This window comes from Didymella exigua (genome assembly GCF_010094145.1).
Source record: "Didymella exigua CBS 183.55 unplaced genomic scaffold M421scaffold_28, whole genome shotgun sequence".
Taxonomy (NCBI): domain Eukaryota; kingdom Fungi; phylum Ascomycota; class Dothideomycetes; order Pleosporales; family Didymellaceae; genus Didymella; species Didymella exigua.
The window spans coordinates 151,772-166,948 of record NW_022984802.1 but is presented as its reverse complement, the minus strand read 5'-3'; the positions used below and the strand labels follow the sequence as shown (position 1 = coordinate 166,948).

The 15,177-nt window shown below is 53.1% G+C and overlaps 6 protein-coding genes and 1 non-coding gene across 7 annotated transcripts; 2 read left to right on the top strand and 5 right to left on the bottom strand.

Annotated features, from left to right (window-relative positions):
- Positions 1 to 397: 397 nt before the first annotated feature.
- M421DRAFT_103092 (mediator of RNA polymerase II transcription subunit 10) lies at positions 398 to 923 on the bottom strand (the record flags this gene model as incomplete). Its single annotated transcript, XM_033586871.1, has 3 exons — positions 398 to 686; positions 737 to 851; positions 902 to 923. 3 exons carry the CDS (start codon positions 921 to 923, stop codon positions 398 to 400), a joined length of 426 nt encoding a protein of 141 aa, XP_033445805.1.
- A 109-nt stretch (positions 924 to 1,032) lies between these two features.
- On the top strand, positions 1,033 to 2,834 carry M421DRAFT_239172 (uncharacterized protein). The gene is made up of 2 exons (XM_033588474.1): positions 1,033 to 1,692; positions 1,751 to 2,834. Exons 1-2 carry the CDS (start codon positions 1,179 to 1,181, stop codon positions 2,623 to 2,625), a joined length of 1,389 nt encoding a protein of 462 aa, XP_033445804.1. The 5' UTR covers positions 1,033 to 1,178; the 3' UTR covers positions 2,626 to 2,834.
- A 3,543-nt stretch (positions 2,835 to 6,377) lies between these two features.
- On the bottom strand, positions 6,378 to 6,466 carry M421DRAFT_t104. Its single transcript has one exon. It is a non-coding gene; the product is annotated as a tRNA-Ile (tRNA).
- Positions 6,467 to 6,792: 326 nt separating this feature from the next.
- On the bottom strand, positions 6,793 to 7,272 carry M421DRAFT_94635 (uncharacterized protein; the record flags this gene model as incomplete). The annotated part of the gene is made up of 1 exon (XM_033598219.1): positions 6,793 to 7,272. The coding sequence occupies one exon, from the start codon at positions 7,270 to 7,272 to the stop codon at positions 6,793 to 6,795; it is 480 nt and encodes a 159-aa protein (XP_033445803.1).
- Positions 7,273 to 8,411: 1,139 nt separating this feature from the next.
- On the bottom strand, positions 8,412 to 10,090 carry M421DRAFT_69615 (CenpB-DNA-bind-domain-containing protein; the record flags this gene model as incomplete). The annotated part of the gene is made up of 3 exons (XM_033596621.1): positions 8,412 to 9,519; positions 9,569 to 9,590; positions 9,646 to 10,090. The coding sequence occupies 3 exons, from the start codon at positions 10,088 to 10,090 to the stop codon at positions 8,412 to 8,414; spliced, it is 1,575 nt and encodes a 524-aa protein (XP_033445802.1).
- Positions 10,091 to 11,777: 1,687 nt separating this feature from the next.
- M421DRAFT_7810 (developmentally regulated GTP-binding protein) lies at positions 11,778 to 13,096 on the bottom strand (the record flags this gene model as incomplete). The annotated part of the gene is made up of 5 exons (XM_033597379.1): positions 11,778 to 11,797; positions 11,855 to 11,975; positions 12,025 to 12,945; positions 12,996 to 13,016; positions 13,076 to 13,096. The coding sequence occupies 5 exons, from the start codon at positions 13,094 to 13,096 to the stop codon at positions 11,778 to 11,780; spliced, it is 1,104 nt and encodes a 367-aa protein (XP_033445801.1).
- A 553-nt stretch (positions 13,097 to 13,649) lies between these two features.
- On the top strand, positions 13,650 to 14,640 carry M421DRAFT_7809 (cysteine dioxygenase type I; the record flags this gene model as incomplete). The annotated part of the gene is made up of 4 exons (XM_033597377.1): positions 13,650 to 13,877; positions 13,928 to 13,971; positions 14,248 to 14,468; positions 14,516 to 14,640. 4 exons carry the CDS (start codon positions 13,650 to 13,652, stop codon positions 14,638 to 14,640), a joined length of 618 nt encoding a protein of 205 aa, XP_033445800.1.
- Between the last annotated feature and the right edge of the window lie 537 nt (positions 14,641 to 15,177).

Genomic DNA, 15,177 nt, shown 5'->3' with positions numbered 1-15,177 from the left:
AGGGGTCGGCTGCACAGCGCACAGCGCACAGTGTGTAGCGGGTGATCTCGAAGTGTTTAGCTGCTGCGCTGGCTTTCGAAACCGGACCAAAGCAATCGCGAAGATCTGTATCCTACAGGGCTGTTCTCCCACGAATGCGCAATGGTACTTGCAATGATATTACTTCAGGACAATCCGGGTCTGGAAACCCGTAAATCTTCCTCTTTTAACTTTGAACGTGCTGCAGGTTGCAGGACTGCTCATCCAGCACGGATCATACCCTGACGTACAGACTTGAAGGGTGAAAAGGTGGCCAAGGACTTTGAATCATTTGTCGAAGCGGAGCAGTCTGTGCACAGCCTGTTGCTCATCTTCCACAGGACAGGTTGCGGCTCACCGTCGATCTTGCGCCGTGGGATCAAGTAGGGACTTTTCCACCGGTGGACTCGACGACTTTAACGACATCGTCCTTGAGCTCAGGAACAGCATTGGAAAGCTGCCATGCAATCTGTTCTTGCAGGAAACGGAACGCTTCTTCGCGACCCTTCAGCATCTGATTGGTGCGCTGGACAAGCTCGACAAACTCTCGAGTGTAAATGTCTGGGTTTCGAGAGCTCTCGACATAATTTGTGACCTCCGGAGGTATGTCGATGAGAACGTTAGGAGCTGTGTTCGACAGTCTCACAAGATTCTGGATCAGTGCCTGGCTGAACTTCTTATCAGTAACAGTGAAAGATAGACTTCACGATTGACCCACATCTCACGCTTCATGGCATCTTGCGTCTTGCTGCCGTGATGGTCGTAGGCCTGAACTATGAGGTTGTAGAGCGTCTGCACAATGTCTTTGAGCTGCCGCTCGACTGCGGTGATCGCTGTGGGCTGCTATCAGCTTGTGCCTGTATTGAGATAAACAATACTATACCATCAGTATCTACGGCTTTCATTTTGGCTATCGTTAGATATCGATTCTGTGTTGTCGCAAAGTAAGCATGACAATGAAGGTGGAGCAGCAGTGCTCCAAAACGAGGCGCCAAGATGTCGGTGAACCGGGCTCCGATTAATATTATTGCGTCACCGCCTTTACCTTCAACAACAGCCTACACGAACCGCGATCCATATTCGCAGAGCGCTTCGGCACGCACCGCTACGTGTCAATACAAAGAACCTTGTCAGAATATGGTGACTATCAGAAGGCGGTCATGACTGAAAGCACGCAACAGGAGCTGGACCAATCTCGTTTGCAGCCACAAAGCGTCCAGCCCTCAACAGCGTTAACAGACCCGGGATCTGCTGCGCCGAATTCAGGACGAGGAAACGCAGAAAAGCGAACCTCGGAGACTCAGAAGCCGGAAACTGATACAACATCCGACAAAGCGACCGCAGCTTTTATTCGGCGAACCCTTTGCGCTCACAACGTTCTACTTGGGAACGGCGAGAAGGGCGGGACTGCGCCTCGCCCAATCGATGAGCTCCTTCCACCATTGACAAGCTCAAACGAGGTCGATCTCCAACTGTACGGTATCATCTCGGTAATCATTAAAGAGTTTGTGCAGACATGGTACTCGAAGATCACGCCAGACCATGTATTTGTCAACGAAGTCATCCAGGTCATTGCGCACTGTACGAGAGCACTTGAGCAACGTCTGAGAAAGGTCGATCTAGAAGGTCTTCTGCTGGACGAAATCCCGGGGCTTTTGGAAGAGCATCTGATCGGTAGGTAATTCCGATCCTTGTTGAAGCCGCGGCATGTATCTAACTACACATCTTGAAGCATTTCGCCTCGCAAAGCGGCAAGCCTCGTCTCCACAATCACTAGTGTCAGATCCACGTCTCATCTACCACACGCTATACCCACACCCTGCTTTATCTCCTGTCCCGGTCGATGCTGTGCCGTCGACATATGTCGAGCAGCGGGAGAGCGAGTCCGCCTGGCGCCAGCTTATTATCCAGGGGGTCTTGGCTGTATTGCTTCCCACCGATGATCTCAAGAACGGATGCCTAAGATCCCTAGTGGCGGAGATCTTTGCAGAGATGATATTAGGAAGCGGTATTAGCGGGAAAACCTGTGAAGGGTGGCTCTTATGGGAAGCCATTGGAAGGATTGCAGATATTCTCCAGACTGATCCTGACCATGATGACGTTCATTCATCAGACGACGGAGCCTCAGTCGAGGACTTGAGTCGTCTGGAACGCTTCGGGCTATTGCCATCACAAGCCGAAGAGCAAAGTGATTCGAACAGCGCGCCAGTCGCTGATGCGAAACGTTACGAGTCCGCATGCATGTCTGCTTCGGGCTTGTTCTGGATGGCCATCCAATGCGCATTTCTGGCGTTTACTGCGCTGCGCGCATTCGTTCTAACTATAGTCACAGCATCATCTTTGCCTTCAAGGTCTTTGGCAGACGGGCCAATATCGATGGAAGAGAGCCACCAGTCACTCTCGTCAGAGATGGAGTCTCAGGCCTCAACGCTTTTACTGGATGTTAAACGGCCTATCGTGAGCATGAAGCTGTGGAGCTGCGCAGCGCAATTTGTGGAGTTGGACGTCCGCATGCCTTGGCTGACCGGCTTCGTCTCGATGTTGCACTGTGGAGCGTTGTTCGGCCCAGGAAGGGTGGGTGACACTGACGGTGTATTGGACAGGTGAGTTGCGATAAATTTCTTCCTTGATACCATGGTTGGCCAGCAGCATCTGCATCCAAGCCCAGTGCAACACAACGTGCAGAAAGGGCCGCATTCGATTTTGGTCACTTGACTTCGCCTCAGCGAATGCGACGGCCCGCAGACCCTCACACGGTCATACCCCGGTTTGGGGGTGCGCCGATGTATGCAACCCGTACCGGGCGGCAATTCGACGCCCCGAGCCTAGGCCTTGGCAAGGGTGCCCTCTGCTCACCAATATTTACGACGGAACCCGAACGCTGGCAATCCGAATGGACCGATCATCGAGTGCGATTCCGTATGGACAGCTGATGATGCTGTCCGCGGCGATGCGGACTCTGCAGCACACAAATCGAGCACTAAGCCGTCTATCGCGCTCATAGCCAGCACTGGCAGCCTTTTTATGCGCCCGGTGATCTATCCACATCGTCAGCCGTTCGCTCAGCTCGGGACTGGCCGTTCCTCATGTACAAGCACAACATTGGTGGCTGTTGCAGACCCGGACCATATGATCAAGACTGCAGATGTTTGCGCCTCATCCTATAACCCTTTTCGCGCGAGTGCGATGTCGCTACAACATGTTCTACGTTACCAGGGTTCGAGGATCACCAGCAACCGGTGCGGACCTCTCATGTTGGATCCGGGTTGTTGCGAAATGTGTCCACACAAGACAGAAACGAGTTACCTGCCCTTGCTATGGAAGCCCTTGCCCGGAGCCTACGAACTATTAAGTCGAGGGACCTTGGTATATCCCCATGTCGCTTCACTTTGTGGCCTGAAGATTCTCCATCTCCGATTGCCTCGAAGAAATCGCTCTGCGGCACCACATTAGGATGCTCCGAACGAAGGACCTAGCGCTTTGTAGCATCGGCTGACTGGATTCCGTGGACTGCTCCACTCGGATGCATTGCATGCTAATTGGATATATTGCGCCAATCAAAGGAACGTCTTCACCAAAGTCCAATACACTAACCGCAAACCTGCTAGATTTCTCTCTCACCTCATCCACACGCGCATCTTGAACCCCGCTCTACTCCCAGTAGTACTTCGGACAGTACGCGCTACTTTATTTCCGAACAACGGCATGGGTCCCCCACGACAGATACCGAATGAAGAAGAAACAAAGGAGATCAAGCGCCGCTGCGCCGCGTCGTTGCTCGGCTTGCTACCACCAAAAATGGCAGTCACCTTTTTCGCAAGCGATAGCAAGGTCGCACAACATCAGCAGGTCGAAGAAATCCTTGAGTGTCTCGAGGACACGTACTTGAACAAGCATCTGATCTTCCAGATACTTGAGCTGATCGTACTGAGACTAGCTCCCGAGTTGGAGTCGCAGGGAGTACAGGACCTCATGGAAGAATGCACAGGGTAATTCGTGTCAAGGTAGATGCGAATATTGCGCACTTCGAATCCACGTTCGGCTTAAGATAGCCAACCGCCACCGCTGCCCTCATCCAAATAGTGCTAGTCTCGAGTTCACTGACCGATTGAAGCATTTTTACGCCTGCCATGTGCAGCTGATCTTCTGCATACATATGATACACATGTCGATCGTGGCTAAACCATCCGACCAAGGGCCTGAACTTTGTCCTCCCTTGTTGTTCTCCAAGCAGTTAGATTTTCATATGCATGATATATCTTCATGTACAAACAGCTCATCCTGCGTCGTCGTGAAAAGGTACACCGCTTTACCCGAAAAGAGGGGTAATCGACCAATTACAAAAAAGAACGGCACGAATTGTTGAGAGATATGCAAGTCCAGACTTTGCGCAGCAACGAGCACCTGACCTCTTGAGGAAAAGCTGGAGGGAGGAAATGAATCGGAAAAGTAGCGTAAGATACAATGTACCCCGCCGTTCGCGCTATCATTCAGCCACCGGGAGCTTTTTCAACACTTCCACCCCGAACCCGCTTGTCGAGCGTCGTACGATGACCGAGGCGACTTAGCGGTGAACATGGTCATTGCTTCAATCGAGGAAAGCGGACCCCTTGATGCATGCACCTGGAGCGATAGAAGTTCGTTCGGAGAGCGCGGCGGACTGCGGTATATGCTGGGGAAAGGAAAAGTTGGCTGCACCAACATTTATTGCAGCCCAAGCACGACGTTCTCGGCCAATAAAAAGACCAAGTCAAATACGAGCGAGCCATGTGCGCATCTCCGCCGTTGGCATCGTGGTGGGTACCTGACAGACAAAGGATGTGGAGAGCTGCAGAGGAGGTGTGGAGTGGTGAGGATAAGCTACCGTCATGCCGTGTAGCGTTCCGAACGTCGAAAGTTTGAATTGTTGATGGCCACGCGAGCGGCGACATCCCGCTGCCGGCTGACAACGACCATGGGCTGAAACAGGGATTTCCTGAGCTCGCAACGACCTGCCCTGCAAACTGACGCTAATATTACCCAGCATCTTGCCAGTTCAAGATACGTTTCAGCTTCCCAAAAGCCTCAAATATGTCAGCTCAGCCCTGCTGATAGTCCTTCACAGGCGACATTGCGTCGAGGTTCCCCGCACGCCACGACTGATCGCATCGTCTTATCGTAGGGCTCGCGTACCTGAAATGTCCGTGCCGCCATACCGTCCCACCTGCAGATGCAATTGCAAGATACTGATGTCAGCTTATTTGCGGCGTAACTGTGTCATACACCTACCGCGGACTCAACGGCGCTTATCGACAGAACTCTGAGCCTCGGAAACCTCACGTCGCCGACTTCCCCATACGATGGTGATCCGTGTAACGGGAGCCTGATTCGACAGCCTATTATTGACCGTTGAGTTTCAAATCCTTCGCCTTAAAAGAGTCTTGGCTAGATACCGCCTCCTCGCGAACTTCAAATCACCAGCGACTACAATGTGACAAGAGCTACATCACCAATTCCGCTGCACGGGTGATGTTCAGGGGCCGCGAGCATCAAACCCACGCATCAGCGATGCAATGGCCGTCCTCGGGAACAGCAAGCGTAACTTGAGATGCAAGACATCCCGTGGTGGAGCATGGTCCTGAGCAAGGTCCACAGCACCGTGCGCTCTACCTCCGACGCTTGTAAATTGAAGCCCAAAGCAGGAACGACTCCATGTCAACTCGATATCGCCAAATGAGGCTGACGTCAAGTGACTGTATTGACGGCCCACAGGGTTGGATGTGGTTTTGGGGGTGCCAGTATCGCCGTGTAACACAGCGTCAGGAGTATCGCTCTGGAAAGAGAAGGCGCTTACCACGTTACGAGGACGGCATTGCAATAAGCATTCATGTGCCGGTCCTCATGCCCCGCCGCAACATTGCGGTGCAGCATTGTGGTGACAACTCTTTGGTTTTCATACCATCCACATGATACTTGAACAGCTTTGAAGTGCTGCAAGGTCCCGTTCGTAGCAACTGAGGATCAACATAAAGCGACGGCTTCGTGCGTTTGACAGGGTGTACAGTGCGGACGGGTCCGTCGACGGCGGGTGTCCTTGTGCTGCGAACCACTGCCTAGTGCTGAAGTCAAATCTTATTTCGAGGCTCATCAAAGTCAGCGAGCAAGTGCATGACGCGCGAGATTGTGAAAGCGCAAAAGACGGTCAACGTGCTTGCATTTCGTCTTCGCAAAGCCGCCAGATGTGACCCCAAATGCCTAAAGAAATGACAGGGCGAAGAGCCGTAAGTATCCAAGCACAAGCGCGCGCGAGCGTGTCATCTGCTGAGGGAGTGCAAAAAGCATTGACAAGTCTTAATAGACCACGTCCGCAAAAAAACTGATGGTCACTACGAGGGTCGAACTCGCGACCTTGGCGTATCAAGGATTCAATCTATTAGCACCACGCTCTAACCAACTGAGCTAAGCGACCGATCTCACGAATGAGGCAATTTTGATAGGGATTTGCTCACTTAAATAACTAATAGTCTCATTAAAAATAATTTGCGTAGTTTGCAATCCACAATAACTCACCGGAGGTCAACCCATCTGATTGCATGCAAGTCCGTTGTCAGGGCTAGTGTGCTGCTGGTAAGCCTCACCTCGGACCCTGATTCATTTTTTCAGCGACCACCTCTTCCAATCATTTACCGTCCCACCTGCGCGTGCATTGTTGCACCACATACGCTTGCAATCACCTGACCCGCTAGCGCGGGCATGCCAGCCAACGACAGCGGCAGGCCGCCTTTTCGTGGCACGTCAGCCCAACAGCCTTCGCGCTACAGTTGACTGCCGCGCCGCCAAAGGCCTGACGCCGGCGCGACCAGCGTGTGCCAGCGCAGCCACCGCAACTGTACAGAAATTCGTGCATCGTCGCAGCTCCTCAATGGCCGCATTGTCGGTCACTAACGCAAGTGTCGCCGTGATGGTGCCGTGCGACGCAGCTAGCCGAGTCTGAACACTGCGTGCCATGCGTGGTAAAGCGGCGAGATGATCGCGTACAAATCGTGTGTTGCGGAAGCCGAGGGGAAATTGGATCGTGGCAGTGTATCGTGAGGACGACTGACAGCTGCGTTGTACCCGCGCACCTGTGTTGCGATGTGTCTCCCCTCGTTGAAACGCGGCTGCGTCCGACAACGAGCTGCCGAAGGGTCCTGCGGTCAGCAAAGTTTCGCGGCTGCGGGCCGGACCGCTCACAAAGGACAGACGACCCAGAGCGTCTGCTCTGCAGCAGCCCATTTACTTTACATTCGCGAGCGCTCAAAAGCAAAGAAAGATGGACGGATCATCGTGCCGCATGCAAACGCTGTCTGCCAGATACGGACGCGTAGTCCCACAAGCTCACAGTCCACAACCGTGCTCGGCTCGTCCCCGCACTATCTCGCTAGCCGTGCTGACCATCTGTCGATCGATGGCACAAGCAACAATTCGAGATGAACAGCTGGAATCGGCAATCCCCTGCGAGCACGTACACAGCCTGTCAGTGAGGTCGGGGAGCCGGGAGCGCCTTGAAGCGTAGCTGCTTGGTTTGGCTCATCTCGCTGTGGCTGGCGGCAGGCATTAACGCTGGAGGAAGGGCTGTTGAGGTGCAAAGAGGCTCGGTTGCCTGCGATGAGCGCCATGACTCAGTGAGAATGCGAGTCCCTCCAGAGTTGTAGAATCAAAGTTAGGCCTTAGCTTGAGAAATCGTGCTGCGTCCGGAAGTGAGGCAGTCTTTGCATAAACTAAATTCGTGTTCAACTTTTGCACTGCAGCCTGCAGCCTGCCTAAGTGACAGCGGGTCACAGCAGGTCGAGACGGGCAATCTCTGGCTTCGATCAGGGGACATATCGTCCAGGACGGGTAATGAATACCAAAGGAGTGGATTGACGCAGTGTTCAAGCTCGACTTGCGTCTCAGACTACGAAAAGCTATAGGAGTCCAAATATAGGTAACAGAAACGTACGAGCTAATTCGTTGTTTCAGAAAGAGCGCAAAATAGCAGAAGGGGCCGCCAAGAATGCTAGGAAGTGTACAATAGCTAATGGTCCGCGTGAGCGGTACAGTCTTTCATATATGTAGGAAGAGTGTATGTGGCGACGCATGTTTGGGGTATTGTGCATGTTGCGGGTATAACGTGGTAACAAATAGAGCAGTAAAGCGAGCGCCAGAAGGAGAGATGAAAAGGGAAGTGCTAGAGATGCTGATGCAGATATGAAAGCGATGAGACCGAGATACCGGCACTGTACGTGCTTCCCTAAGATATACCCAATTTTCCTTCTTTTGGCCTGTGATCATATTGGAATGGTCAAGTGTCGTCTCTCAACGTATTAGTAGTAGTTTTGTGGCTGTGCATGGCCTTCGTGTGTCGTGCGATGCAACGGATGCTGTCATGTTGGCTAGTGCAAAACGTCCACAGTCTCCAGCTTGGTGACGGTGTAATCGGGCTCTGACGCGCGTCGAATGCCCAATGGCATGCTCTCGGATCGGCCCTTGATTCGAAGCTTCTCCATAAGCTTGCCCATGGTCATGTACTCTTCAGGCGCAACGGCAAAGTCGCTCGGCTGTGACTTGAAGAAGCTCATGACCAGCTCCAGAGCACGGGCTGCCTCTTCTTGGGAAGGTGAGACCGGTGAGCCTGTTCCTGCAGTTGGTAGAGGCGGCGGCTGCATCAAGTTCGAAACATTGGTCGGTGATACGGACATAGCCTCATCGATTGTACCCAATGAATCGCCCATCTCTGCCATAGGTGAGTCGAGCGCGGTGCTGCTAATGTATTTGGGAGTCATCGCGTCTGACGATGCTGGCGGTGAAGCGTACTGTGCCACGCCTTCCAACAGAGGGAATGTCTGGCTGCGTGGCCGCTGGAAGCCGTTGGTCCCTGGCTGCCCATTGGAAGCCTGGCGGTTGCTAACGAATGGGTTAGGACCGCATGCTGAGTCCGGTGTAAAGAACGGCGAGGTTGGGCTCGTGGGACCCTGTTCTGTGACGACTGTCGATAAAGAAGTGGTACTCTGGGAATGGTAAAGTCGTCGACCCGAGAAGTCGAATGTATCAGGGCTTTCAGTCTTCAGACTGTCCTCGCTCCTCTTGACGGCCAAGTTTGGAACAGTCGGAGAGTCGTCATCGGGTGATAAAGGTGAAAGAGCTCCTGGAGTCTGCGCATTGGATGGTGGATTCGAGGTGCCTTCTGACTCTTCTGCTATAGACCCTTTGCGTGACTTTGCGCCCATAAGGTGATTCTTCTGCTTAAACTTCTCCAGCCAGCTGGTGCTGTTTGCTTTCAAGTGGCTATCAGAGTTGCCCACGGTTTGCGCAAAGAATCTGGCCTTGTCGCGGATAGTCGAGTCGGTAAGCTGGTAACCTTGCCTCTGGTGGTTCCTTGCCCAGTTCGAGAGTGCTCGCTCAATGTCAGGGAACTTTCCCTTCGATTTTCTAATGGGCGACCGACTACCATCATCCTGGTACAAATACTTCTCTTTTTGTCGCAGGACCTTCGAGACGGTACTAAACGGTTGTCAGCATAGCAACGAGTAGATGGCTCACTAGGTAGTACCTTCGCTCAACACCAAACATTGCTGCAAGGAAGTCAGTACATGCGTGCGTTGGGACCAAAAATAGATGCTGGCGTACCTCCAATTTCGGTCTGCTTGACTGTGGGGTTGTCCTCGTGGTACTGGCACATCCGGCGACGATCATGATCAGTCAAAGTCTTTCGGGGTGTTGAAGACGTCCGTGAATGTGTAGATGTTGCCGAGACCGGAGTCGCTGAAGCTGGTGTGATCGGTACAGGTGCGGAAGGAAATATTGATGGCTGATACGTTGATTGACTGGTTAACATGCTGGGCCATTGCGGCATGATCAAGGGTTGAAGTTGTTGATGCATCGACCTAGGTGCTGGGTGCTGGGGGTGCGGTGGGTGCATCCCGTTTCCGTAGATAGGCTCCATTGGCATCGGTGTATAGGCGTGGAAGCCATTGAAGTCTTGCACCGGTGACGAATGGTGTGGATATTGACCATTCTCGTGCCATCCGGTATGGTCGTCAAAAGGTTCTTGGTGGTGATGCTCGTGGTCCATCTGTAGCTGGCTCATGTTGGGTGAGGTCGGTGCGGCGTCGACTGTGGTAGTCTTTCGACTGTCGAAGCAAGTCTTCGTCAAAGGCTATGGCGATCAAATGGTTCGGCGCGCATTTGCAAAGTGTAAGTGGTCGATGTGGGTGACCTCAAGATGAAGGCGGGCATGCATGAGATGTTGGTTCAGGTGCTAAAGCGGAACAGAACAGTGACGGCGAGTATGTACCGCAGCAGCGCGAGGAGTTGGCCGACAAAACAGCGCAATCTTATGACAAGCTCTAAACTGGATTGTATAGAGAGGCGCGGCAGAGGAATGAGTTCAGAGGGAAGCAGAAGCTGCAGGGAAAGTCCTGGCACGGCAGGCCCGCAGCGCGTACTTGAAAGAATGCCTGGGACGCTGGTACAAGCCCTGGTGTGTGCGATGCAGACGCGGACTGTTGCAACAGTGCGAGAGAGGGCCTGTTTGTTTCTAGCCCAAGCTTGCCGGCTCAAGCTGGCTTGTGCACCGTATATCCTTGCCGCCATCAAGCCAAGCGACGCCGCAACGCGACAGCAACGTTGGGCTTAGTGCATGTGCGGGTCTTGTCCGGGATGCGCTCTTAGGGTTGACGCGGGCCAGAAATATGCGGCCGCCTAGCTCAAGCTTATCGAGACACCCCCAGTGCACGGCTCCATACCATGTCTATGCTGCGGCAAATGGGATGTCAAAGCGGTCGGGTACGATGATCCCACGGAGACCATCGCACCGTGCTCACATATCATCACGGCCGGTGAATCTGCTTCCTTAAAACAGACATGGTCTGAGTTAGCGAGGCGTATTGGTTTCGTTTTGTGCGCCCGCACATCATTCTCAATATCGTACTCTCGTGGTGCGCAAGGACTGAAACGGCAAGTAAATCAGGTACGAGGAGTGGCGATACCCGCGGTTCAATGAAGGTGTCAATCATCGGCGGTGCATAAAAAGATGCCAAATTGCGCAGGGGGACTTGAACGCTTTGGGATGGCGATAATCGCGCCCACGAGAAAAGGAGCCACAAAAGACACATTAGGGTTTGCGAAGCAGCCACTCAGGAACGGGAGCGATAATGATTTAGCGCCCGAATAGCAGCGAGCTCTGCGAGTCGTCAGCACAGACAGCACCCTTGCTGAAAGTCTCCGAATCGACAGCTGTATGCATTAGAACACCAATGAGGGAAGTCAACACCTGGAAAACTGGGCCAGAGAACGCTGATCGTATTTGCTGAATTTCCGAAAGTGTCCTCAATGGAAAAGAAACATGCTGAGACCGTTTCAACGCCAGCGCCCCTCTCACCACGAGGCTTCGTGAAGATGTGTATGTACTATGGTGCGCCTCTTCGGCAGCAAAGACCTTGTCAAAGTTGCGGACGGCTGCGATCCGTTCAAGTCCCTGGTGTCCTGGTCGAATGGCAGGTACGTCCCGCTCCGTGGCTCTTTGTCTCAATTAAGCGAACGTGCTGATGCCGGCGTGGAGCTGAGACGGCAACTTCGGCCAATCCGGACAGTGAAGTCGGCTTGAAGCCTCGTTCTGCTCGTCATCTTCCATGTCCAGACCTTGAAGTGACATCGTAGTGAGACACCAAGCCGTCCGAAAGCCACTCGACGATCCAATCCCTCTTCACTGCGGGGGGCGACGGCTCAAATGCCGCGGTGTGTATGTCGCAATTTGGCATTTACTTCTTGACGATGGTGACTGGTCGTCTGGTTAGCACTTGAAATACACTAAAATCGAATCTCGCCGTTGACTCACCGATGTCTTCGTCGGCAAGCTCATGAGACAAGCCGACACGCTGGGGCTGATGCTTGACCGATTTGCCATACACAATAGCGTGCTTGAACTGTTCCACGATGGTTTTGTGGATGGAGTGGCACTGGACCCTGGTCAGTTGGCGTTGTGATGGGTACGACTGAGGGACTTACGAAGTCTTCGACTGTGCAGGCAGTGGACCTCAACACAACAGGCGCGCTGTAATCAGGCATCCTGCCCTTGGGCTTGGTGTAAACACGGCACAAGGTGAGCTTCTCCCACATCTGCTCCAACAGTTCGTCGATGTTCCAACCGTGCTCGGAACTGATGGGACAGGCGTTGGGAATTCGGTAGATGAGGTCCAATTCTTCGATCGAGATGGCGTCAATCTTGTTGAGCGCGTATATCACAGGAATGTAGCTTCGGCTCTTCGCCTCAATAATGTCGATGAGGTCGTCGACGGTCGCGTCGCATCGTATGGCAATGTCGGCGTTCGCCATGCGGTATTCGCTCATGACAGCCTTGATCTCATCGTGGTCGATGTGCGTCAGGGGGACCGTCGAGGTGATATTGATACCACCCTTGTCTTTCTTCTTAAGCACGATGTTTGGCGGGCTCTTGTTGATACGGATACCGAAGCCTTCCAATTCGTTCTCGATAACGCGCTTGTCGGTCAGAGGCTTGTTGACGTCCAGCACAATGAAGATCAAATGGCAGGTCTTCGCGACCGCAATAACCTGGCGACCACGACCCTTTCCGTCCTTGGCACCCTGGATAATACCGGGAAGATCGAGGATCTGGATCTTCGCACCGTTGTACATGACCTGGCCGGGGACGGTTGTGAGGGTTGTGAATTCGTATGCAGCGGCCTCAGAGTGTTGACCCGTCAATCTGCTCATGAGCGTACTCTTTCCCACCGAGGGGAAACCAATGAAACCAACACTAGCAACACCAGTTCTGGCGACATCGAACCCAACGCCTGCTCCTCCTCCGCCACCGCTGGGCTCAAGCAGTTCCCTCTTGAGCTTTGCGAGCTTGGCCTTCAGCTGTCCCAGATGGTACGAGGTCGCCTTGTTCTTCTGGGTACGGGCCATCTACATGGCGTAAGTTATCGATATGCGTTTACGGTATGGAGGGGTCTTACTTCGGCCTCGACCTCTTTGATCTGCGCACCTCTGGTCAGTCCAAGATAATGTATACATCTAGCGTGATGCCAGCTCTTACCTTGTCCACTGTCGTCGACATCTTGGCTGTTCACTTCCTCTGTCGGGCTTCAAGATGTTGTAGAGTCGCAAATACGCTGGTACAGAAATTTGAAGTTCGACACGGCGATGACGCCGTTTGCTCGGCTGTTCGTTTTCGCCGATGACGCTAGGCCATTCTGAGCTGCAGCTTCTGCCCTCAAACCTTGGATCTCTTACTTGCATGAAATGTAACCAACGACCGACAGAAGCCGCTGCCTTTGTTCTCACCGACTACTCCGAGCGCGTTCTGATACTCATCGTTTGTATTGGCATGCGTCTGCGGTGCGACGGCTGGTGCACCTGACTAGCTGGACGATACCACCGAAGCTATTTTTTACCTAATTTCGCGCACGTGTCATGTTGTACTGTCCGCTCTTTCTATAGATAAAACGGACACCTGCTCGGCTTATCGCTGTCGACGATCCGCAGCTCCTTATCACGGTGTTTGGCCTCCATTTCGACCTCGCAGCTTTCTTCTACGTTGCTTCCTTTCGCTTGTACTACAAGTCTACAACCTCAGTACCGTTATACAATTCTATCGTTATCGTATCATCATGCCTGGCCGAACATCAGATCGTTTCCAAGCCCTCGTCCAGGCGCTGAGCGACAAGCTTGGTCCTTGTAGTGGTATCAACAGTGACGATGTCGACGAGAAGGAGCTCCAGAAGTTGATGGAGGACTATGTCTCGGACGAGTCAGAATGGGAGGTGTATTCTATGGCGCAGCCTAACACAGCATACACGCGGAATCTGGTGGACAAGGGCAACGGCAAGAGCAATTTGGTACCTATAGGACTCGCAATCTTCTGTTGGTCCCTACTGACGTTTGGTAGCTTCTCTTAGTGTGGGCCCCCGGAAGGGGGAGCCCCATCCATGAGTAGGTCGGCTTTTCTTTGTTCTCTCTCTATTGACAACAGAACCATCAACGTGACCTGGCCTTTGATCACACCACGTTCAATGGCCCTGTACTCCTGACTGACGAAGCGACTTTGCTCGCCGATCAAAAGATCGATGCGTCCACAGCGCAGGAGACAGCCGGTAAGGACATTACTTTCGATTTCTTGCGCAAACCATTTTTAGGCCAGCTTGGTAATGGCCATGTTTTACTGATTTCCATCATAACATCAGTTCGAACAAGGCTGACGTAGCATAGCCATGCCAACGCCCACTGCATCATGAAGATCCTCAAGGGCAGCCTCACCGAGACACGCTACGCATGGCCCACGGTCAACCTCAACAACTCTGAGGATCACCACATGCAGGTCATCTCCGAAAAGACATACCAGGCCGACCAGGTTACGTACATGTCTGACAAGCTTGGGCTGCACCGCATCTCAAACCCAGATAAGGAAAACTATGCTGTCTCGTTGCATTGTGAGTCTACAACGCTGCGCCACGACATGCGTACTGACGATGATCAGTGTACACTCCACCAAACGCAGCCGTCTATGGCTGCAACGTCTTCAACGAAGCAAACGGTCACTCGACGCACATGGCTAGGTGCACGGTGTTCTCTGAGTACGGAGTCCGCGAGGCACGATCTTAGAATGATTCACGTCATGAACGGGTACTGAGCAGATGGTTAGGGTGGACATCTGTCCTCTCCTGGAACATCTACAAAGGTAACGAATGGTGTTTGTGTGGTTTCTTGATTTCTTGTTTGTTGCCTGCGCTGGAATGTCCCGGCAGTCTTAGCTCCGCACACATCCATAGTCGCAATTCAGCTATCCCGCTCCTCCACAAGCCGCAGCTCTCGGCGCCGTTTCTCCTCTTCCACTACTTCTCCACCAGCCACACACGCTGCCGAACTCACGGTACAACATCACATTCTATCCATGACACCCAGAAGCGAAAAACGATAGATTCAACTTCACCCGCCTACCAGGTCTCCCACGCCCCAATCCCTCCCTCTCTAAACGTCGCCGTCGCCCACCCCCATTCCCGTCCACCAGCATACACCCGCGCAGGCCGCTCAAACGGCCGCTCAAACCGGCTCGTGCCCAGCGGACTTACGTCGCGATGCGCATTGCTCGCATTACGACGCGGTATTTCGTTTCTATGCCGCGGCGGGCTGGCGTCGCGC